The 26,554-nt window shown below is 36.3% G+C and overlaps 2 protein-coding genes across 2 annotated transcripts in view; one reads left to right on the forward strand and one right to left on the reverse strand.

Moving 5' to 3' along the window:
• Nucleotides 1-1,315: 1,315 nt before the first annotated feature.
• On the forward strand, nucleotides 1,316-22,192 carry LOC144447482 (glucose dehydrogenase [FAD, quinone]-like). Its single transcript, XM_078137518.1, has 14 exons — nucleotides 1,316-1,507; nucleotides 3,094-3,159; nucleotides 3,609-3,754; nucleotides 4,392-4,492; nucleotides 4,683-4,732; nucleotides 5,318-5,443; nucleotides 6,152-6,268; nucleotides 8,623-8,676; nucleotides 8,824-8,874; nucleotides 9,528-9,622; nucleotides 9,840-10,035; nucleotides 10,527-10,579; nucleotides 10,833-11,000; nucleotides 22,060-22,192. Exons 1-14 carry the CDS (start codon nucleotides 1,316-1,318, stop codon nucleotides 22,190-22,192), a joined length of 1,548 nt encoding a protein of 515 aa, XP_077993644.1.
• A 1,823-nt stretch (nucleotides 22,193-24,015) lies between these two features.
• The window catches only part of LOC144447078 (bactericidal permeability-increasing protein-like), a 12,464-nt gene continuing 9,925 nt past the window's right edge, over nucleotides 24,016-26,554 (reverse strand). Inside the window, exon 16 of the mRNA XM_078136982.1 lies at nucleotides 24,016-26,121. Within this exon, the coding sequence (XP_077993108.1) occupies nucleotides 26,074-26,121 (48 nt within the window). The 3' untranslated portion in view covers nucleotides 24,016-26,073. The remainder of the gene's footprint in view (nucleotides 26,122-26,554) is intronic.

The following is a 26,554-nucleotide window of genomic DNA, read 5'->3' on the forward strand; positions in this document are numbered from 1 at the left end:
TCAACCTATCCAATTAAGGTAATTTTGATCAATTATGAATGTAAACGCTTCCTTAATGATTAATCAAACACTTTTGCTTAGTAACCAATCATGAGTAGGTCAATATCAAGTGTGATGACAGAACATTCATAATATTAGATTTTCGTTCCTACACACAATAATTGTTGGAATGAACAGAACATATGCAGTTGTTTGAAGTATATACGTATAGTTTTTGAATAGTGCATTCTTAAGATATAGCCTAATTACTGAACATTATTTAATTATGTAAATGGTTCATTAAAACTAAATGTTACATCAATAACCTTGGGGAGACATGTACACCCAAGTATCATGAAAGTGTGTACCAAATTATATAGAATTTGAAGCTTGCACTCTTCATATATAACCTAATTATTGAAGATCATTACTTAGGCAAATGACTCATTCAAACTGAGAGTTACATCAAAAAGCTTTTCAGGACATGTGCCCTTTCTTTTGATTGAAGTATGTACCAAATTATATTCAATTTGAAGGATGCTTTCTTAAGATATAGCCTACCGAAAACATTTAATTGTGCAAATTGGTCGTTAATATTCATGGTATGTTTACCAAAACCCTAATTAGTTCTAGCCATTAACCTATAGAATATGTGCACCATATTGCGTTTGAATTGACACATGACACAGACAGACACACAGATAGACAGGCTGACAGAAAGACGAACAGACAGACAGGCAGAGACACATACACACAGACCCTCATCCCTAATATATAACCTTCCCTTACGGAAGGTAAACAAATGTATGTCGTGAAGTAATGAGTTAACGTCTTCATTGTAATTTCTACAAAATGCCAACTAGTAGTGCGGGTCCTTTTAATACAGGTCATTTTCTCTAGTTAAATATGTCCCGTGTGTGACTCCGAACCACAGAGCGGTGCGATGGAGAGGCCATGAATCATGCATCGGGACACTCTTGAAATTAATCACACTCATTTGAACTAATTTACTTTCTCAGAGACCAAACAACTTCTATAATCAAGATCTTAGCCAGAGTTTCCTTCACCTGCTTCCTTGGACCTGCATAGTAAGTCATAATTCGACTCATATACATGTACGTGTGGGCACACACATGAAAAAGCAATGGGCCCAATATTAAATGTTAAATGTCATCGGCTTCAATGGGATCTAGACAAAATGGGGTTACACAGGACAACAAGGGTCTAGTCAATGACCCCTAAGTCGACATTAAATCCACTCTAGCCAATCGTATGTTGAAATGGTCCAAATCACAAAGGTCACTTGGCAGCAAATTCTTCATCCAGAAAAGGTGCAATGGCAGACGTGTTTGACTACGTTATTGTTGGTGCTGGTAGTGCTGGCTGTGTTGTAGCAAATCGACTATCTGAAGATGAAAACATAAGCGTTTTGTTGATTGAAGCTGGTCCTGAGGATACGGAACCTAATATCACTATACCTGCGGAATATGTTAACATGATAGGTACTGATGTGGACTGGAAGTACTTGGTTAGTATATGGTATAAATTTGAGATCATTAGGGACGAGCAGAATTTATGGCAGGGGGCCGAGGAGGAAAAGAAGGGACAAGAACAAAATGAGGATGCGAAGGAGGGGGATGTCTGCCTGCCTGCCTGCCTGTCTGTCTGTCTGTCTGTCTGTCTGTCTGTCTGTCTGTCTGTCTGTCTGTCTGTCTGTCTGTCTGTCTGTCTGTCTGTCACGTTTGCAAATCTGTTCATTTCATATACTTACGATTATAATTAATGATGAGGCACTCGATAACCAAGCGAATGTGTCTTTAAGTAGTGGTTACGAACCTTTTTTGATTCATTCAGGGGAGGGGTTAACATTTTTAAGAGGGTGAAGGCGGGGGGTGGGGTGGTGGCTTGCAATAAAAAAATTCAGGATACTGTCCCCTCAGCCTCCTCCCCTCGCTGTAAATTATGTTCATTTCCTTACGCTACGCCTGTTGTTTTACGTGTCGCCGTACACGTAACTGGATATATTCATGTTAAAACTTGTCGATATGCACCAAAAATATATGACACTGCTACTTCAAATGATACAAGCTTTTCTCGAGAAAGGTGAACGATATTTAATATTGACGTTATTATATACAGTCATATAGTCTTGCTTGCAAATACATCTCTTGCACTACAATAATCCTCATTCAGACAAGAAATCCGAAGTGTTCATTATTGTGTATACTGTGTTTGAATACTGGGTTAAAAGGTCACTCTTCGTATACGTACACTCAACATATCTAATATGGCGGAATACCTACTTTGAAACTATGAAAAGTTGCGATTTCGAGACTGTTGTTCATCAGATAGTGGGTTTTTTTCACGTCAATTCAAAGAGATATGAAATAAGCTGATCATTGCTCGATCGCTAATATCTTATTGCTGGGCCTGATATTTTTATTATTGGCGTGCAAAAAAGCACTTTGCTTGCGTGCTCGGAATAGGCTTGTTATATATTGCTTTCGCAGGGTGGTGTTAGGGGAATCAAGTCCCATATTACGTGCGTATCAATCAATACCAAAATTGAATTGTTATATCAACAGACATAGGCGTACATAAAGGATGGGTCACTTATCGCGCAACCTATATATACAAGAAAGCCCTTGAATATTTCCTATCATCTAGCGGTCGTTGCTGGATGACTGACTGATCGACCGATGCGACCGACCAACCAGCCGACTGACACACTGACTGTCCAATTGATTGATTGATTGATTGATTGATTGATTGATTGATTGATAGACAAACAGAAAGACAGACAGGGAAAGTTCAAACTAGCGACGTTCTCCTATGTATCCTTGTAACTTACACACTACTAAGTTGATTGTCAAAGCTGAAAAGAAGAGAGAGGTAATATATATTATTGTGCAAATCTAAGTTCTCCCACTAGCATTCGCAACTCTCCAGAAATATTCGATTTGTTTGTTTAGAGTAAGTAGAGTTCCCTAAGAATGCTAGAAGGAATCAGATTAATATGTATAATTAGGTGTACATTGCATACACATTTTAATTAGTTGTATACACCGAGCTTATGCACTTTACCAATACAAAATGTTCTGAATTTGTTGGCAGACTGTTCCTCAGAAGAATGCGTGTCTAGCAATGAAAGACTGTTGTTCTAGCTGGAATAAAGGAAAGGTAATATGATATTAATAATTGTGATGGGTTATCTTGGCAAATGTACTCCTAACTCAAATTTAAAATGCAATATGTTTTTAGGACCCCCTTCCCCCATTCAAGTGCACCGCTGTATCGTGAACGCAGGAAACTTGAATATTTTCGTTACACTTACACTTAATATATAGTTGTTGAAACTTGTATTTGCTAAAGTATGTATGAATGTTTAGTGATCAAACCCTAGAATCCAATAAAGATACAATTCGTCCTTCATCCATGGGATTGCTTATACATACACGGAAAGTAAGTATACACAATACCATCAATGACTCGGAGAGAGGTAAAAATCATCCTATCAGAATTATTCAGCAGTTTAATTAATGCAGTCTGCAGTATCTGAATAAATGGGAAACGTACGAGTGGCGTGAACATAACCTAATAATTCAAAACACTTCCCAATTCACCTTAAGGTTCTAGGTGGTTCTAGCTCTATAAATGGAATGATGTACGTTCGTGGATGTAAGGAAGATTACGATTCTTGGGCTAGGCTTGGAGCAGAAGGATGGAGCTATGAAGACGTGCTGCCGTATTTCTTGAAATCCGAAAATAACACAAAGTAAGTGTTTTCTGATAGCGGATTGTCGACGGCTCGTGCTTATTTGAGTACAGCAAGTAGATCGCCATAGGCATGAGGGTGTATGTGGTAGGCTGAAAGAGGAGATGGTGACACTCATTTTAAATTGTTTCCTTCCACGTTTGCACACAGGGTGTTCAGGCTAAATTGGTTATGCTTACGAAAACGAACGAACAAACACACAAACGAACGAACAAATAAACAAACACACAACATATTAACATTGACAAACATGACACATGTGAAAGATAGTGTTAGTACAAATCAATATCAACGTGTCTATGCAACGAAAATTACATACATTTTCGAGTACTTTGGATAGTCACACTGTCAGATATCTATTTTATATAATCATGTTTAGACTGCTGATTGGGTTTAATTTAACTCAAAGAGCCACAAATCAAGAATCAAATATTTCAAGCCCCTCCTATCTGATCCTCAGCATTTCAAGCCTTTTTTCACACCCCGAAATTCGTTCGTACCCCCTCCTCTCCTCAGTCGTACATTCTGTATATTTACTGATTTAGATTAAAGTAAGAACGACGATTTAACATATTTGTCTCCTCTCATTATCCATACCAATTCCTCACATATAAGAAAAAAACATTATATTTTACAGCGAGGAGCTTTTGAAAACCGAATACCATAGCAAAGGTGGTCCAATGACGGTCTCCGACGTTTTCCCTCGAACAAAGTTTGGTAATGTGATTGCTGAAGCAGGTAATAATAATTTGGTTGAGACAGGTCATTGCCCATTTTGAGATCATCCAATTACAGCTGAAATATGTCTACACAGATCTTAGAGAGATAAAATATATTTAGAAAATGTCTTAAGATTTCACATGACTACATTTTCAATATTTCGAATTCCCATATTTTCAGTTTTATGTACTTTTTTTTATCTCCATAGCTCAAGAATTAGGATATGAGTTGAAAGATTGTAACAACTGCATCGACATAGTAAGTCATTAAGATTGTAACTATGCATAAATAACAGTAAAACTATCTTTAAGCTAGAAGGTTCTCGAAAATATTCACGAATAAAGTGGTTAAATGTTATCTATCGATCAAATAAATCTGTTATTTGTTGAGTATTGCACTACTCGAACGAGGAACATGAGCAACTGCTTGATGCATACACATTTGAGGTCAGAGGTTAGGCTAATGTATACGTAGATTTGGAACGGGTAAACATCAGACATTGTAATCTCAGTCTACGAGTGGACAGTACTACAATCGTTTTGGCTCTAGCCTGGGGATATGTCGAGTTGAAATCTTAGTATACTAATATTAATATGTACAGCTAACATTTCTTGGTACATCATCCTATAACCTGTACAACTCTTCAGCCTGTTGAAGTCGAAATCTGAAACAACACATGGAGTGACATTTTGTACAGGAGCCGAATCTATATATTTTGTAAATATTTAATTTTGTTAGTCTTTTCTAATTTCTGAGTTCGAGTGTCTGTAAATGTGGTAATCCGGTAGACATCTCAAATAAATAAATAAATGAAAGTTTATTTAAAAATCATGTCTTTTATAGGTCGGTTTTGGGCGTGGTCAAGCAACCATCAAAGACGGTAAACGGGAAAGCACTGTAACAGCCTTTCTAAATCCTGTCAAGTCGAGGAAGAACTTAACCATCTGGACCGAAACCATGGCAACAAAGGTAGTCAGCTCGTTGTCTAAAATGAAATAGTAACAGCTATGGCAAAATGAGAAGAGTGGTGCCACTCAAAGATTCTGGTCTAAATCTGCTAATACGTTTTGAAAGTAGAAAGAATGATTGATTTGGAATAATTGTATAATATTTTGCTTTTATTCTCCAATATTTTTCTTCGTTCAGCCAAGGAAAATACGAGTGACCTAAAGGACCTTTGTCACTACGAGCCACTAGACGACTAGTAACAACCCTTGGGTCACGAATATTTTCCGGCTTAATGAAGAAAAAATATTGGAGAATAACATAATTATACCAGTGCCAGTAATATCAAAGAAATATCAGTTAAAGTAATGGTAATTTTGAACTCATATTTCGAACACAGCAGAAAAAATGAGATAGACACGCGTTGTTGTGACGTAGAACGACCAGAGTATATATTCCATATTTTTGTTCTAAATGGCTCGCTTATTGATAAATTTTTGTGTAGAGGAAATGTTGCCATAACTAGTTTCTTTACATAACATCACTTCCATGTTTTGAAATGAAGCACCAATGTTGTCATGCCGACAGCGTTCCTTTCATCTGTTGTCCAGGAGCATTTTATTTTACAGGAATGAGAACCGTGCCGAGTTTATGGATGTAAGAGTGTGTTTTAATCGATTGATGATCGTCTGTTATATAATATGTCTATATGTTATCATTGCTTCACTATAGATACTTTTTGATGGAAACGCAGCTACAAAGTTGGAAGTTACCAGAATGGGTACAAATGGAGTTGTAAATATAACCAAAGAACTTGTACTATCTGCAGGAAGCGTAGGGTCTCCCCAGGTATACTATATCGTATTACTACTTTTTAAGAGGTTAACATTCACGATACCTTTTATTGCGTACTACATAACCTCAGACTACTCATTCAATAAGCAAGCTCAAAAAAGGTTTAAATTAACACATACTAACCCGCCCCCACACACATATACACCACGTAACCTCCGAATTCGACAAGTCTACTGAATCCTTAGAAAACTTACAATCTTATTTCATGGTGACGTTAATGATAGCACATATTGAAATCACAATAACATCAAATATCAAAAGATCAAAAATCCCAAAACAAATGTATCAATATAGGGAGCGCAGGACCCGTGCTACAAACAAACAAACAAACAAACAAACAAACAAACAAACAAACAAAGTCAAGGGAAATAAATATGCAAGGGTAAATGAAATATCATTTTAATCTCATGTATAACTATCTATATACGTGTGTATCTACGGGCCCGTATATTATTGAAATAATATACTATGTTTCTATATATACTCATCCATAGTATATTTTTTCAATGGTATGCAGGCCCGTATATACATGTATACAGAAAGTTATACATGAGTTTAAAATATTCCAGTTACCCGTACATAGTTGTTTGTTTGTTTGGTTGTTTGTAACACGGTTCCTGGGCTCGCTGTGGTATCAATGAAAACACGAACTAACATTGTTAATTTAGAATTCGGCTTTAGGAATAAACCTTTTCTTCAATATTAACAATTTGGGTGGTACTTTAATTGTCTACATTATACATATCCTATAGACACCAGTAATCATATCAAGTTGTATTCCCAATTTTCTAGTTGCTGATGCTGTCTGGAGTAGGACCTAAGGAACATTTGGAAGAGCTGGGAATACCAGTTTTGTGTGATCTTCCTGTTGGTGAGAATCTACAGGTATGAAGATGTAAACTGTTGGGGAATATTTAAGCAATAACCCCCGCCGAAGGCGGGTATACACGAGATTTTGGTACAATTCGCGACATATAGCACGAGCCGAATGGCGAGTGCTATATGGAGCGAATTGTACCAAATTCGAGTGTATACCCGCCTTCGGAGGGAGTTATTGCTATTATATTATATCAAAATATGTGTCTATATCTTCTAAAAGTGATTCTGTGGTTATTTATATGCCTGAAAAAGGCGAATTCGCACGTACAGAAAAAGATCGTCGGTAATAGATCGTCGGGAACGAGCATATTTTGATGAGTGGATACGTTCATGTCGCCCCCGGACACACACACTGCATGAACGTTATGAACACAAACCATACATTGCATTGCATTGATAAATTACTTTATTTACATCATATAATGCATAACGAAGACGCGTTGAAACTAGCAACAAAGAAAACGGGGCAAGAGGTCAAAGAAAGTAACAATTTTGTTTGGATATTTACATATGAACAATACTATCTTGTACACTGCTAAAAATAGATGTCTCGGCATTGAATCAGTTGAATCGGAGAAAGCTCGAGACAGTAAATCAGAGACGCGACGTTACGCTACTTTAATTTAATGGTTAACAAATTGAACATTGACTGAACCTGAAAATGTACAGTTTTGAAATAATCCTGACGCACTTGACTGATGGTTAAAAGTTAAATTGGTGTTGCTTGATTCAACGAGAGCAGGACGCTGAGACGGCTCGTTGCATGGGAGAACTTGTACCTTATCAGCCATGGCCAGTGATGTTGAAGCCACTGATCGATCGTTGCTTTCGATCGCAAGGTCATCTGTGGAATTATTTGGACTACTGTAACCCAAACTATTGTACAGGATACCTGACACACATTTACTCTGAGGAAGTGTTAACTTATTGGTATAAGAACGAACACATTCAGCTTGTATGTACTATTCATATGCTAGTTTAGGGGCCCATTTTACCACTGCCAGCCGTGGTAAAATGGGATTTTACCACAGTTATTATCCAATCAGAATGGCGCATAGTAGCATGATATAATATAATATATAATTAAATATGCGAGGGCTTGAATTAGACCACTATACTGTCAATAGTCAACATGGCGGATTTCATCTGTTAAATTTGGGAGACAGTAAAAACAGCGTTGCCAATCCACTTGGTGGGTTGAAATTGAATTGTTTGCATCTCTATCTACAAGTGTTTGCAGTATTACTGATAAAGAGATCGATAGAATTTATAACAACTGATAAAACATTGAGGCCCCTCTGCCTGAAAAGAGGGAATTAGTTGTCACAGAAAAATTTGCTCATGAAGCACAAACTCCCACATTTAGCTTAATTATTTAGTGATAATGGATGTGCAATGGCTATTTTTAAAAAGGACACCAGTTTTCCATCACTAACAACAAAACACTACGAATGCTGTGTTTGTTGCAGGACCATATCATGACAACAATACGATTTAATGGATCTGGAGGTGGTTTTATACAGGTAAGATGGACACTGATAGATGAATACAAATTCAGAAAAAAATTGTTATTGTAATGCAAGGAAAAATAGAACGTAGTCATGATTACAAAGTGATTATTAGCAATTCAAGCTAAGTAAAAATAATATTTGTTCTCACAGGACGGACAGGACTGGTCAACCAACAATGGCCTTGACTTCAGCGGTCATATAAAAACAAAGGTTAGTTATTGTATGATAAAAAATATGACTTAGATTGATAAAAAATTCAAAAAATCGTTATCGTATGTGACGTACATTGGAACTGGCCAATGAAACTACAACTCGAATTCCTTTTGATCGGCACTGTATTGAGAAATTACAACTTACATGTACGTCAACGATGGGTTTGTTTTCATAAGGCTTATCAGTGATGTTACTACCAAACCAGAGTATACAGTTTTAATCAGGCAGCACGGTTTTTTGTAATTCAAATTACACAATCGAAATACTGTTAGCACGCACGCACATGGAATGTTACATTTTACCTTACTGAGAACACAAATAAAAAGCCTCGTGTTTGATTTTCCTTGTTTCATCCGACAGTTATGTTGATTTTTGGTCACAGTTAGATAAAATGTATCATCATTTTATGTATGTGATTGTGTGCCACCAGTGTCTGTATTTTGTTTTGTGTAATTTGTCCCCAAAAAAGTTATGTATGATGGTAATAATATTGTGCTACTTAATTTAGACTCTATCTTAGTTACTCTAATTTGGTAGTACATTTCCAACAGGAATCATTATGGAAGGATCCGAGATTGAAGAATGGGATTAAAGTCAACCTTTTAGTGGTTCTCCCTGAAATGGAGATTGAATGTTTTTTTTTCTGACAGGAGAATTTGCCATGGCCAGATATCCAACTTCTCTACGGTCCAGTATACTATCATTTTGGAAGTGATGAAAAAGAAAAACACGGCCATGATGATAGGTAAGTATTAGCTGGGTGTATTCAGAAACTTGGTAAACAAATATACTTGGTTGTTGTTTTACGTGAATATTTATGCAAGACCTTTAGCCCAGTTTAAAAATAGGCACATCTCGTGCTCTGTAAATGTACTACATCCGCAAATTTAAATAAAACGACCCGGACCATAAAGTTACCCGTTTCCTTAAACGAAAAGGATAAAATAAAACTGCTTTTGTAGGTTCGATGAGACATTTCATTACACTAATGTGAGAAAAGAAGATATGCCTACCAAGGAAGGGCTGACACTTATGCCAGGTTTGTTACATCCAAAGAGTGTTGGAAATTTGAAACTGAAAAGTAAAGATCCCCTCGAACCCCCATTAATGGACCCCCACTATTTAGAGGAACAAGAAGATGTGGAAACTATGATACGGGTAAGTCACTAAACCTTTACGCCTCAGATGTGGTTTGCACTGAGGGTGTGAGGTGAAGAGAAGAAAGCATTACCATAAATTCTGAAAAAAAAACCATCTAAACAGTAAGCTTTTTTCAAATACTGTGTGGATGCTGCTGCTTGGATTCATTCAAAATCAATGTAATTTGGACATTCTGGAAGACAATATAGGATATGCTATTCCAAATTATTCGTCGCCTTACATGACACAAATTGTTCTGGTATATGGAAACCCCCTTTGATGCTTTAGATCTACTTGACGGATTAAGGAAGACGAGCTTGGGAGGTGTTGTCATGATACATTGACGTTCCTCCCCATGCAAAAAATCACTATACGAAATCAATAAACATATATATATATATATATATATATATATATATATATATATATATATATATATATATATATATATATATATATATATATACACACACACACACTGATTTTTATTTTTTCATAATCAACTATAGGGCATACGAGTTCTCCAAAAGCTGTCATGTACTAAGGCCATGAAGGACTCTGGGTGAGTGATGAGGTTTTTTGTCTAAATTATTGAGAATTTATTTGTAATCTATTACTTTTAAAAAGACTAGAAATTTCACAATTTATACTTTAATTGGGAGTTTGTTCAATAAAATGTTGCCATATATATACCCCTTTAACCACAGTGTTTAATAATATAATAATAATAATAATAATAATAATAATAATAATAATAATAATAATAATAATAATAATAATAATAATAATAATAATCGATTATCTATTCGTCATAGTATCACTCCAGAACTCTACAAGTTCGACAACTGCCCTCACGAGGTGGATAGTAATGGCTATTGGGAACACGTGGTCCGACACATCACACATACAATATGGCATGTAATTGGCACTTGTAAAATGGGAGCCAAGGATGACAAATCAGCTGTTGTAGACCCTTCTTTAAGGTCAGGCTATTTTCGTTCTTTTTTTTCAATAAAAGTCACTTTATCAATATTCATTTTTTTTGGTTACAGGAGAAATGAAGTTGCCTTGGTGTTTCACTATACATGATGTTATTTATAACATATAGATGTACACGATTCAACTCTAGATTGACAATAACAGAGTAACAACTTACTCAGCAGGATCCTTTACCCAGTCGCATTGAAAAGTGACAAAGTAGGGCTATTTTTGTACACTGAAGTAGAAATAGGCTTCTGAGTAAATAATTACACATAGACTTGATGATTTCAATGGCCTTAATTGATTACTTTCCAACTGATAATCAACAATGTAATTTGCCTACTAATACCACAGACACCTGTCTGTGCTTATACATCTTCATTTGGTATGTGCACTACCGCGATAATAATTGTTTGATTTGCATTTGCATTTCTCCCTCTGTGACGTGTATAAAAAGATTATGTCTCGTGAGTAAAGTACCAAGTCACTTTCATTTCTGCTGTAGTTGTTCTCTCCTACCTTCACCATTTTATAATGATGTATAATTAGTATACATAATCCACCTGTCTGTCATGCAATACTCGATGTTTTGTAAGAACGCCGTATCTGACTACACTACACTCAATTTTGGGAACGTTAAAAAATAGTATACATACAGCATGATATTTGTGACTTAATTATAATTCAAAATATTTACCCAAGGCCAAGCTGGAGTCGGTTGCCTAGATACACTTCTAAGTGTGCATTACATTGATTTGATGAATAAATCTGTTCTGTTTTACGATCAAAATCTACCTACCTGCAACACATTATCGCCACAGTTGTTTTAGCAGGTGGTTAGCAGACGTTTGACTGTCTGGTCACAGCTGACGACTGCCCTTTGCTTCAGTGAAGATACGTCAGACAAGTACTACACTGACCAAGAGTAATTACTGAACACACATTGGGGTTTTACAGAGCTATGTGGTTTCAGTCTATTAACTGCCCCTTCAGAAGTAGTAGTAGTAGTAGTAGTAGTAGTAGTAGTAGTAGTAGTAATAGTAGTAGTAATAGTAGTAGTAGTAAAATTTATTTAAGAACAATGTGGCCAGGAAACAACAGAAGCTGATTTCCACCTGGGCCCTGTTACCACACACACAAAAAAAACATTACATACCACACAAAAAGAGATTATAAACAATGCGAAAGCAGCGTTTAACAAGACAAGATGAAAAGGCAACAATACCAAAAGATAAATTTACACCGTCATCCAGTTACACCATACTGGAGGTCATCCTCTCTGACATAATATGATTTATGTATGTATTTCTAAAAATGTGAATTGTTTTGCACTGCTTAATATGTGTTGGTAGACTGTTTCATAAAACAGCTCCAGAGTATTTAAAGGTTCTCTTGCCGGAATTACTGCTAATTCTCGACACATGCGTATGGAGATTGGATCTTTGTCTAGTGGAATAGTTATGTACTTCATCCAACCTCTTGACATATTTAGTAAGATACAGAGGTGTTAATTTATGAAGAACAACTTTAAAATAAACGCACGCCTTCTGAAAAGCAAAACGCTCATTACACGACAACCAATTTAAACTCTCTAACATAGTAAAAGAGTGGGTCCTAGGCCCACACTGAAGGATTGTCCTGGCTGCTCTATTTTGGAGCCTCTGAAGTCTGGTCAGCAAAGTCGTACCACTGTTTGACCACACTACTGCAGTGTAGTCAAACAGTGGCAGTACCATCGCATTATAAAGCATCTGTAACAGCCCGAAAACAATTTTCCAATTTCCGAAAACCTGGTATTTCACACAATTGTAGTAGGAAAAAGTGCAAAAAATGCAAAAAATCTAATATTTTTTAATAATTGTTGAGGTAAAATCCAGTTGATCAACTTTTGAATATTCCTTCAGTGTTTGTACCTTGAAAATGTTAAGTACATCATATTTTAACTGCAAATATCAATTCATTTAACTACATGAAAAAATGTCAGCTTGATCATACACATACCTAAATTAATATATTTTTAATTCTGAACAGAGATTTTTAACCATGGCATAAAAAGAGTGAAATATTGCCAGTGAAATTATAAAAATTCATATAATTGCTGTAAGATTATCACAGTTTAAAACAAAATCTCTCAGGTCAGCTGTTGTAATCTAAAATTCCCAAGTTAGAATTTCAATTTCACTTCCCTGTCACACAAATCATGCATTTTTTGAGGAAATAACAAAAAAGTCATTGTCCCCTCCACCAATCTTCAATTCTACTGGACAATATAAAATGTTTCATAGACTCGTGTGTCGGTCAGCTATCAGTTGCAGGAATTGTCCTGCAGCTGAAAGGGGTGTGTCAGTTGCAGGACTTGTCCTGAAGCTGAAAGGGGTGTGTCAGATGCAGGAATTGTCCTGAAGCTGAAAGGGGTGTCTCAGCTGCAGGAATTGTCCTGAGGCTGAAAGGGGTGTGTCAGTTGCAGGACTTGTCCTGAAGCTGAAAGGGGTGTGTCAGTTGCAGGACTTGTCCTGAAGCTGAAAGGGGTGTGTCAGTTGCAGGACTTGTCCTGAAGCTGAAAGGGGTGTGTCAGTTGCAGGACTTGTCCTGAAGCTGAAAGGGGTGTGTCAGATGCAGGAATTGTCCTGCAGCTGAAAGGGCTGTGTCAGCTGCAGGAAATTGTTGCATAGTTGAACAGCTTATAAATGCTCTGCATGACACAAGGACTCTAGAATTGGTTCAGGATCGTGGATTTTATAAATTTACCTATTATTTATTTGTTTTATTTTTATTTAGTTGAGTGGGGGTGCAATATATGGGTTTTACTGCACATGTCTGCAATTACACAATCACATGAATTATGTTCTAACACCACTCAGTATATTGTGGTCACCAAGCTCAAATAAAAATAGAACAAATAGACAAAAAGTTACCAATAAACACACAACATTCGATAAAAGGTTTTTCAAAACATCCATGGACTTGAACCAAGTCAACCCACACTCTTGCATTAACATTCCACACACGCACACACAAACAAACACAAAGAGATGTTCCCTTTTAAGTTTTAGTTGTTTTATTTACAATGGTGTTTCTAGTCTGTTCTCTATGGTGGTCTGAGCACTAATGCTACTTTGCTAGAAAACATGTTCAGGAAACACTTTATGGTTTTAAATTTTTTTAAAAGCCCATCAGTTTGGAGAAGATTTTAATGCAAACAATTGAAAGACAGCGGAGCTAAAAATGTTTCATAATAAGCATCAGGAAACAAAAATTTAAAAATTACAATTTACACGTCTTATTAATGACGAATCTCACACTACCTGACTTTTCTCTCTGTCTGTGGGTGGCAGAAAAGAAATTTATTAATTTGAAGTTTCCATATAAGACACTACGCTTATGTTACAGATGTCATTATGAGCTATACAAATGAAAACTATTAGATTCAATATACACTTAAGTTATACTTGTAAATTTGAATTAGCAGACTTTCATAATGAACCATGGTATTAGAACTGAAGTATGAAATTAATGAATCAAATGTTGTGATGTGTTCATGATATTTTACATCAGGGTTGCTCGGTTCTTTATGATTGGACAATATTGATGCCTGCGTGCAATCAGGACATACAAGACCACAATGAAAACTGTGAAACATTTACAGATCACTCTCATTTCAAATACAGACAATTACAGTAGGCTGGCTTTGATTTTGTCTGACCAGGTAGTACACAATGTAAAAGGCCTACACCCCAAAAGCAATGAAGGAATTAAATCGACAATCAGAAAATTATGCCTGGTTCAAATTATTATTTAGTTTTGAGACCTATAAAGAACAATTTTAAAGGTTGTGGTATTGGGTTAGTGTTTGACTTTGTACATACAAGTAACAATATAAGGTAAAAGACTACTACAAAGTTGCACAAGTCAAAAATTATCTCAGTCTAATCCATCGATGTCAACTTCATTATCGGTTAATAGTGCATCTGCTAACGATCTGCATCTCAGTTTACAGAAGTTGATGCACCCTTCATCTTTGTCGATCCCAACAACACCAGTTGTCATAGCTGATACCAAACCACTCCATGAAACAACAAAAAAGATAACAGCATTATATTAACAATGGCTTACATGTTTAATATTACAATTATGTTAAAGTTTTGGAAATTGGTGATTTGAACAAACTTCTGTATATTCTAGTTTGCTGAATGGATGTAAAATAGGAATTTAATTGTTTGTAGGAATTTTTAATGTTGAAAAAAACATGTTTTCACTTTACATATAGTCATAATGAGTCCCCTCAACCTACAGCAGAGGCATCCACTGAATATATTAACATATATATGCATACATGGCCCAACCCACAGCCATACATCATCTTAATGGAATGCCAAGTCAAAAAATGACTTTAGCTAGATGTTTGGGCATTCCATCCTTACAGCAAACTTTGTTTGCTTATCAAATCAAAAGAAAGCCTGAATGTCTAACAGCAAGACTATCATTGCCACAGACAAGTAAGAAGCAGATTGGCAATGAGTATTGTTCCGAGGTTCTAACAGGAGGATGAGCTTGAACGTCAGTTTCAAACATATGCCAAAAGTTACTGAGTGTCACATGAGTTGCTCTTCGGGAACCATCGGTGTTTGTTTCTATCGCAACCCCAGTGTTCTACGTGAACGTCTTCATGAGATTCTATTCAATGTCGTCAATGAAGGAAGTGAACAGCGACACTGCATCTATCATCATTTATGAACTCATTTATCGCCTTGATTATAACAATGATAGCCGAAACAAAAACAGTAAATGTAGTACCGTAAACAGTAAAAGTAGAAGACGGTATGTTTGTAGTTTCTATGGCTGGGTAAATCAACCCGGTAATTTCCAAGCCTTCTCGCATACGTAATACAGTACACATGTTTGCATACAATGTCGTGACAATTTTCACACTGTATTGATGAATATGAACAAAAACCTAAAATTTATACATGTTCTTTAGAAATAACTACTCCGGTACGGTTCCATCGTAAAATTATTGTCCTAAATGATCACGTTTGGATGTGAATCACAATCATAGTACCACGAGGTAGCTCCGACGTGGCAGGCATGTTTGTTATGGTACGTTTGCACTGAACATTATTCGGTTATTCTTAGCCCAAATTCATCACATTAAAAATGTATGTACATGTATTTCCGGCAAATTTTGATGAAAAATCATTTTCCATTCATGAAAATTAAAAAGATATCAATTTTAGAGAAATAAAGGGAAATGGATTGTTTTCAGTTAATTTTTATGAATGACATGCACATTTACAAGGTGAAACCAACAACTCAAAACTAAAAATGTAAGTGATAGCTAGCCTAGAGGTGCATACATCAACAATGCCATGTGTTGTGTTGTGTAAAACATGCTTGCCAACATTACTGTAACCGTCTGAAATATGAAAATTAGGAATAAAAAGGTGAATTTTAACGAAATACACTCACATTTGGTTGTACATGGACCTATGGGCATGGTCATTGTTGTTTGGGATATTGCACTCATTTTTGAACATGTACTCACTTGCCTACCAGATGTTATTATGGCAAAAACACACTAGCATTTGGTTGTTGGACTTAGTCATGGTTGCTAGGGCCAATTGTGTCAAAATATTTTGAATGAAATTTACAGAATAACACTTCAAGAAACCTCTCACCAAACGTCAGTCTTATTATTAACCACATACTTTTGGAGATAAATTTTTTTTGACCAAATTCACCTTTTAAGTTTTTATAATTAATTTTCATATTGCTGGTGGGATTATCCATAGACCCTCCACCATGTTGGAGGGTCTATTGATTAACGTATAACATTTCTTCATCTCTACACTCCTAAATGCATCCGCATTAAATTTCAGCCAAATCCTCAGAGTAGTTTTTGAATAAAACTACCTAGTATTTTAATTTCAAGTCTTTTGACCAAAAATGACAATTTTTGCCCTAATCACACACCAGTGATGCTATTATTTTGCTTTGGACACTTTCCCAACTAGATACCAAACCTAAAGTAATGTCCCCACCAAATACCAAGGACATTGGTCTGGCAGTTTTTTGAGTTTAAGTCATTCACACACACACACACACACACACACACACACACACACACACACATACATACGTATGTACGTACGTACGTACGTACGTACATACATACATACATACACACGTATGACCTACATGTATACCACAGAACCTTATCAGTTGTTTTTGAAATTGTTGTCATCAAAGTAACTTCAGCAACTAGATTATTGGGAGAAATTTAGTTAAATAGATTTTATTTATCAGAATGTCATTTTGGTCATGCAATATGAACCATTATACTAGTATGTTTTACCGACCTGGTGAATATTTTCAAGAAGATTTTGTTTGATAAAAATGATAAAAAAATTGATATTTTATATTAAACATCTAGTAAACAAAATTTTAGTGCAACCCTTCATATCACTATACTATATGTTTCTAAGTACAGAATAACAGTATATTTTGTATCTCAAACATTTGTATTCATATAATGTACATGTAGATAACCTGCATCACAATATTTGCAAATACAACTAAAATGACATTCAACTGTAACACTACTAGTATAATGTACTAATACAATATTGAACAGAAAACAAAGACTCAGCTGGTCTGCTGATCATTTTACAAGAGTTATTCAAAGTGTAATTCATTTACAAGTATATGTTGTTTTTTGGAATGGCAATGCACTGGTTAACATAACATTTTGTTTTAACTGGTGTTTGTGTATATATATACACACAATATACAAATTGATTATATATATAATGGACAAAGTTGGTATTAAGTGTATTATGTACAGTTTTGTACTTGGTATGGAATTTTAACGCACAGGAAGAGTATTCCACTAAAAAATTATTCGGGTGGGGGGGGATTGAAATATTTGGGGCTTTGGCAGGGGGAGGGGGGTACTTGAAAAATTTTGGAATATGGCAGGGGGGTACTTGAAAAAAAATTAGGGTTTTACAAAAAATCTCCTGACCCCCCCCCCCCCCCCCAACAAGTTTTTGTGAAAGCAGCCTAAATTGTAAACAATAGCTAACATCTGAGATGGTACAATGGCAATGGTGATATTGTTAATTTTGATTCATTCCAATTGTGCAAACGACATTTTCTGGAACTAAAACACACATGTAACCATAAATGAGGTGGCTTACCTTGCACTTCGCCGTTTATCAGCGACGATGGTTTTGAGTGTTCAATCATTGTTGATATGCTAACGACTGTTTGCCGGCCTCCGTTGAATTCTTTCCATCGTTATAAATCGCTCTCACTCTCTCCACAAGGCTTTTGAGAATACTGGTATACCACCACAGTGTGTTTCTAACATGATCACTCCATTGAAGACGCATAACTTTCACGATTGTCAGAACATGAACCAAAAACTGCTTGGCCGTGCTGATAAACACAAAGGCTAACTTTCATATCATAACCCCTGCGTGACCTAATGGTAAAGTCCATTTCTCAAAGGAACACGAGCAACAAGGGTGAAGGGCTCGTCGACTGCAGTCATTGCCCAAAGACATATAACTAAAAACTGCTTGCGTGAAAGAATCTTACTTTGAAATAGATCGAATCAAAATGCATGCAACGCGTCTTAACATGCACGGAAGAAACATTTGTATGTGTGTGTGTGTGTCACAGTGTGTGTAGCGTTATCATGTTCAGTTACTCGTATATGACCTGTTCATAACATGAACTAATCCTGATTACCCAGACTCCTTTTGTTCGGATATGCAACCCAGCTGGTACTTGTAAGCATTACGTAATATACGTGACCTCTGTTTTGGAAAACGACGCGATGGCCGTGTGTTTGGATCGAGGAGTCCATGAGAAATGCACGGTAAGTAACATGCCAAACAGTTTAGTTGTCCTGTTTATAGACGTATGCAAGCAGGACTAAGTTGTTGTATGATTGAGTTTGTGGATAAACGTCATATCACTTTATCAGCGAAATCGTACATATTTTATGCAAAGTAGAAAGTCGTCATGACAATCCTTCCATTGTTTGTATTGCAGTCGTTCTAAGTTCTATCTGACGATGTTTGTATTTATCATTCGTATTGACGTTATTAGTACTACTCATTTATAGATATAAATATCGTACTTCTGTATTAAACGTGGGTGCTTTATGACGCGGTGTTTGCCTGCCTGAAATATTATACAGTACTATTCTGTTCCATGCAATGGCTTGGATTGGTAAACAAACCATTCACACCAAAGGAAGTTCATTACGTTCAAAAGGTGCTCATCATGCATTCATTTACATGTCATTACCATTCTGTCAAGATACATTGTACATATATTTTAGCATCATTATCGCAACTGCACTAAGTATTGTAGTAGTACATGTATCTTATATTATCATAATCATATGAAGACACAAATTCACTGTTGAAAGACAAAAATCCCACACATCATTTTTAATCAAAAGTTAAGATAGCCTTGTGAAATATTTTAGAATTTATTTCTCAAATTTCAATTAGTCAAAATCTGGACTCCTAAATTAATAATTATTTATGCCAAAAATATATATCATGAACATAAGTTCATAACATAACAAAACACATTTACTAGTCAAGATGAATATGTATATCAATGACTAAGGGGAAAGGGGAATGAAAATATTTGTTTTGCAACTTAACTAGTCATATAAATACAGTACATTTGACATTGACAATAAATACTATCTCGGCATAACTGCCATATGTCAAATGTGACATACTAAATCTTGGATCATCAAAATTAACACACTATGACAAAGCGTAAAGATATGCCCAATTTGTATTAATCGAATATAGATATTTTTTTAAACTCTCATTTGAACTCTGACTGGCGGGGCCGTGGATGTTCCTGATGTTCAATGGTAGTCTATTCCATATTTCTGTGGTGCATTCTTTATGTGAAACAGACCCTACTTGTGTGTGGCTCTTGGAGTACATAAATCATTGCTTGTACTTGCCTTGTTGAGTAGGAATGACTCATTCGACTAAAATAATTGTGAATATCTTTGGAAGACTACATGTATTGTGTAAAGAATTTCTCGTGAACAAATTTAACAATGTTTAATTTGTTGAAATAATATCTGTCACATACACATTGATATAATATTTCTCGCAGTGTATATGTCAAACAGGACATTAATTCTATATATTCTTTCCTTTTTTTAGGTAATGAAGATGGATTGGTAGCACTACAAAGGCACCAGTGTTGTCTATGGTATTAGCCAAGAACACCTGTATATGACCCCCTCAACTAAATAAAAAGAAAACAAATAAATAATAGGTTACTTTATAAAATCCACGATCCTGAACCAATTCTAGAGTGTGGTTTATTGACTGGATCCTTGTGTCATGCAGAGCATTTATAAGCAGTTCAACTATGCAACAATTTCAGAAACTGTTAGGCAATTCAATCCTGCAACTGACACACCACTTTCAGCTTCAGGACAAATCCTGCATCTGACACATCCCTTTCAGCTTCAGGACAATTCCTGCAGCTGACACACCCCTTTCAGCTGCAGGACAAGTCCTGCAACTGACACACCCCTTTCAGCTTCAGGACAAGTCCTGCATCTGACACACCCCTTTCAGCTGCAGGACAATTCCTGCAACTGACACACCCCTTTCAGCTTCAGGACAAGTCCTGCAACTGACACACCCCTTTCAGCTTCAGGACAAGTCCTGCAACTAACACAGGTTCAATTTTACTGATTATGAGGGAAATTTGCTAAAATTAATAAATATCTTAATTCAGATGCAATTTTAACACATTTTGATGGAAATATTTTGAAAAAAACATTGCAGTGTGTTGATTTCATTATTTCACTGGAATCTTTGCAGTATATGAAAGGGTTTGACTACAGTAAACAAAATCTTGAAAATTGTCATGGAAAAATGTCAAAATTGATACCGTACACTCATTTATGAATCTTTCTTATGAAAATAATCTAAAAATGTGTACTTTTCGGAAAGTGGAAAATAGTTTTCGGGCTGTTCTTTGTAGTATCAAATGTAAGATATGGTCTTACCCTCCTAAGCACACCCAGCCTTTGTGATATTTTACTACAGATCTTAGTTATGTGCGTTTCCCAATTTAAGTGGGAGTCAATCCAGACACCGAGGTATTTAAAAGCCTGAACATGCTCCACCATTTGGCCTGCTATCTGTACCGTAAGGATTTTAGATGAACTTTGATTCAGACGTTTGGACGTGCCTAGTAGCATATTTTTAGTTTTGCTTACATTTAGGGTAAGTTTATTATCAGACAGCCATGTATGGACCCTACCTAGGTCAAAGTTTAGTGTCCGCTGTATTTCACTGACATCCTTACTTGCATAAAAAAGTGCTGTATCATCAGCATATAAAACTACTTTACATTTAGAAACAACATTTGGCAAACTGTCTATAAAAACAATAAAAAGTAAGGGGCCAAGTATGGACCCTTGAGGTATACGTACACCATATTCAACTGGGAGTGGCTCACTTAGTGCTCCATTTAGATAGACACTCTGCTTTCTCGTTGTCAGATAATCCTTAAACCAATTTAGGGCCACATCACTGACGCCAATTTTAGATAGCTTATATAAAAGGATATTGACATCGACCGTGTCGAACGCTTTCTTTAGATCAAGAAATACAACCCCGGTTAAAAGTCCACTTTCATTGTTGTTTAGGACATACTCGCTGACATCTGTTTAGGACATACTCGCTGACATGTGAATACATTTTCAGTTCAGCGTGTCGTATATAACACTCTTTCTAAACATAAGAAGACGTATGTTGTAATCAATTACAGTCCCACTATGAAATAACACTGTAATTGCTGCTAACGATATGGTAAACTTATAAATGGGACAATTAGATGTTGCAGGTAGGTCGATTTTAATTGTATCGTTAATCTAAGAAATGGCGTCAGGTGGTGTGAAGTTGTGATTCGGTAAAACATTCATCAATTGAATGTGCAAGAAATATCAATTGTGGTAGGCTGATATAATTTCTACAATTTTCTTTTTCGATACAGAGTTCGTGGTATAGACAACGTCCGTGTCATTGATGCCGCCGTCATGCCGCATTTGACGTCAGGAAATACAAATGCACCTACAATAATGATTGGTGAAAAGGGAGCAGATTTGATCAAGAAAGACAAAAAATAAAGAAGCTGTGCTGTGTATCGATGGTTGCATTTTCCGTAATGGCCTCTTTGGCCATGAAGTAGCCATTCCATATTGTCACTTGTTCAAATAGATTGTTAATTTGAAAGTGTTGCACTGTGGTCTCTTACTAACCCTTTTCCAGTGCTACAGATTATGTCATAGATGTAGACTCAAAAGTTACATTATTCATAATATAGACTGTATAGATTATGTTACTATTACGTATATAGTCAACCGTAATAGGACATGCCAGGCTACAAACAGGAAAGTGAAAATATAGCGCCCTCTCTCAAAGGTCACTGTCACGCTGTCACTGGACACGTTAGGCACCAATTTTATCGAAATGTGATGTCTCTGCATTCGAAATGTTGATATATTGTACTAAGAATTGTGTAGTCGTAGTATGTTATCTATTGTGCAATATTGTAGATTTTAAGGTGATACTCACCTTACCTGCTACACAAAAAACCAAACTACTTCACATATGTTTACTATGTATAGCATGTTTCACTCTATGTATGTGAAAGTATATTGAAACACTTGTGAAGAAAATGAACAGATCGGCAAGATATGATAGTGATATTACTTTATATGCGCGAATATGGCACCAGATCTAATTACCTCTCGGCGTACACTTATGCATTGTTTCTGTATACCAATTGTTTTAAAAATCATTCAGTGTTTTGTTTTAGATAACCGCTACAAGAAAGACAGACACACACATACGTACTATACATGCACACACACACACACACACACACACACACACACACACACACACACACACACAGACACGCGCGCGCGCACACACACATACATACACACATACACTGTGGCTGTGTGGTAGTAGGAGTGGTATGCATATTATAGATTGTTGTGATAGTGATTGCGGTGATAGTGATGATGGTAGTAGTAGTTGTAGTGGTAGTAATTAGTAGTAGTAATAGTAGTAGTAGTAGTAGTAGTAGTAGTAGTAGTAGTAGTAGTAGTAATTTTAATTGATGGTGGTGATGATGGTGGTGGTGGTGGAGGTTGAGCTGATAATAGTGGTATGATAGTGGTGGTAGTGATAGTAGGGGAGTATTAGTGGCGTCCATATTATGCTTAGTAGTTGTGGTAGCAGTGTGGTGGTCGTGTGATGGTGGTAGTGGTGCGTACTAGCTAGGATACAACACCTTTCTAATATTGTGGATTGGGAGGTAAGCCGTACCACATGTACACCGCGCAGACCCGTACACACCACTCAGGCTCAATCACTCCAAAATCGTTATTGGTCCGCAGTCGATAATTAACTCAAGACTTGTAACTATTTCGGCTTGCCAGAATCAGATCTCTAAACCTCGTTCTAAGAGGGTTACAGTCATATATGGTAGAGGCAATCATTTTATGGAAGACTGAACCACAGTCTCTCTCTCTCTCTCTCTCTCTCTCTCTCTCTCTCTCTCTCTCTCTCTCTCTCTCTCTCTCTCTCTCTCTCTCTCTCTCTCTCTCTCTCTCTCTCTCTCTCTCTCTCTCCCCCCCCTCTCTCTCTCTCTCTCTCTCTCTCTCTCTCTCTCTCTGTTTGTTTGTTTTTGATTGCAGTGATGATGGTGTTGGTGTGTGGATGTACTGGTTAGGTTAGTGATGGTAATGTGTACAGTTCATTTACATACATTGTATGCTCTGAAATCACAAACGTGATCATAGAAGCAGTAAATGTTGAACTTTGGACAGGGCATATATTCAATTAGTGCAAGCAAAATATTTTAATATATGTCGAGGTTGTCAAAAGGGTTTGTATCATATCAATTTAACACTGTGACTGCATTTAAGAATAAATAGGCCAATACACAGAAGTAGTGACGAAACCAGTGTTGGAGTTATATTACCATGATTATCGTTGAACTGATACATGTAAATACCTTTCTTGATTGCATTGTCAATACAATATAACGCGGTATCTGGTTGGAAAAAACTGCATGTGAAAGTTAAAGCATCATAGGCACTTTTATTCATCAGAATTAATGAAGCGCTAACCATTGCAGTGGTCATCTAGAGATGCCTCTGACCAGCACATTGTTATACCAGTACTGTGGTGGACAATCGAAAATAGCATGCCACAAGGTCTTTTCCTTATCACACTATAGCTATCAAACGGACATGTATTGGTACAATACAAAGTGGGTGCCTCTGATGCATAGTCACACCATATTCATATCGGTTTGTTTATTCCTGTGAAAGTTAATCTTATTGTCGTATATCACATGACTAATTATAACTTTCACCGACATGAACAAACTGATGGCATCGCGTGAATTTACATCACATGCACCCGTTTTTATTTTGTATCAAGAGAATGTATATCATGTGATTAGGAGGAGACTTTTCAGAACCCTCAAATCCAGTTTTGATTGTCCCCACTACTGATAAAACGCTATTTTGATCAGAGTTACCTTTAGAGAACTATTGCAACGGTTGTATTTGTACATCTGTATAAACCATACAAAACACAGGAGTAATCATCTTAGACAAACTTCTAGTACAACGAACGTATACGTACGTCGTGTGTGTTATATATTCTTTTGAATATGCAAAGTGTAGGAGGTAAATATAGAGTATGAATGTAAAGTGAACTTACTTACTGAAAAAAGTGTTAAAAGTTATCTTCAAAATTCAATTCCATTTCAAATACAAAATATAAGCCAAATATCATCATAGTACTTATCAATGAGCAAAAATATGTGTAAACAATGTGTGTACCTTGTCGTTTGATTTACACAGAAGTATATAGACTTTCTACACACTCTCGTTCTCATACCAAAGTAGTTACACGTCTGAAATTACACAAAGAAACAAACTTGGTTAAACTTGACCACTCGTTACACCTAACTATAGCATGGCGGTTTTGCAGAACGTAATATCTGTGATGCAGGTATATGCAATAATAGTTTGCCGCGGTATTGCACCGCAGAGTAAGTACCAATAGTGGGAGCGCGCAGTTTAGCAAGAGTTGAAGTGAATGATCTAAACACAACTTAGATACATGTAGTTAATACACTAAACACACATATCATCTCTCAAATGAAAAGCAAACATGTACACGTAAATGTCTGTGTGAAAATTTCTCCTCTTCCTGTATAAACAAGTATACTAGCATACTGTCTTTATGACCTAAATGATCTTTAAATCTGCACTAGCTGCAACTAAAGTTATTATTTCTTTTTGATCAGACAACCAACAATACATTCACTGAAAATTGTCAGACATAATTAGACGTCGATTGTATCCAGAAGTAGTACAGCAACAGGTGGAAATCGTGATCGCATTGAGGGCGTTGTTTTTTGGGTGCGGACCATAAAATAAAATTGGCTGGATTTATTGTACCATATTATGCGTACATCTACACATATTTCCCCACAGGTGATTCAATACTATTTAGGGTGTATATATTACGAGTATATTACTATATCTCTAACAAAAGTGTCAAATAACGTTCCAGTCGCAGCTAGTGCAGTTTTAGCAGAGTTATAAGCTACACTTCCTTATATAATGCTATAAGTAACTTTTGATAACGATACTATATACAGTAACTGTAAGCCTATTTTGTGCATAATATCGGGGAGAGTTCATACAATAATTTTTTTAGCATAAAATAATGCCCATCCCTTTCAATACTTGCTGTTTCTTACTAAAAAAATACGTTTTTATAAGCAATCTTTATTGTTAGTACTTTGTCAGTATTACGTAATAGTGAGCTCATTTATTAGCAAGCGCGGGATTGTTCGAAGTGATTCGTGATAAACGCCAGCATAGTGAGCCCTCTATCGACATCATCTTAATGTGGAGTTATCATACAACTAGCCACAGTACTGTTACAGTACTACTGTACTAAGTACTAATATCTATTTTTCGGGAGTGTACTTCAGGTCTGTTCCAATCTGGATAACATTCTGTAATGTAGAAAACAAAGGAAATATGGTCAATCACTAACATATCGAACTGTAGTCTGTTGTGCTGGGGAGTGGTAGCACTTTCCACACTGTCCTCAAAGCGTTAAACAAATATTATTAGGGCATGGACCTACAGCGGCACAACGTCCCCTTATGTTTCCTCGCCGCCTGGTATATAAATCCATTGCAACTTCTCTAGCGCACAGGACTAATGAAGTCACATTGCAACGACTATTCTACCGGGTCCCCAATTATACAGCTGGGTTGAGTGGAGCACAATCGCAGTTCTTGCCAAAGAACTTTAGCCAGCCATTCAGGAGAAAAGGGTAGTTGCGAGGCTCCAACCTGCAACCTGTAGATTTCAAACCAGTCACTCTAACGATTTGACCATCTTGACACTAGCGGGTTAATAACGCTGTTATGGCATCCACAG

Source organism: Glandiceps talaboti, chromosome 16 (genome assembly GCF_964340395.1).
Source record: "Glandiceps talaboti chromosome 16, keGlaTala1.1, whole genome shotgun sequence".
Classification (NCBI taxonomy): Eukaryota; Metazoa; Hemichordata; class Enteropneusta; family Spengelidae; genus Glandiceps; species Glandiceps talaboti.

What these genes read in the sequence shown, in the direction of transcription:
- LOC144447482 (XM_078137518.1), top strand. Translation starts at nt 1,316, where the DNA reads ATGGCAGACGTGTTTGACTACGTTATTGTTGGTGCTGGTAGTGCTGGC. An exon ending in CTAGCTGGAATAAAGGAAAG is followed by an intron (nt 3,160 to 3,608) that starts GTAATATGATAT and finishes ATTCACCTTAAG; the next exon opens with GTTCTAGGTGGTTCTAGCTC. An exon ending in CTGGAGGTGGTTTTATACAG is followed by an intron (nt 8,677 to 8,823) that starts GTAAGATGGACA and finishes CAGGACGGACAG; the next exon opens with GACTGGTCAACCAACAATGG.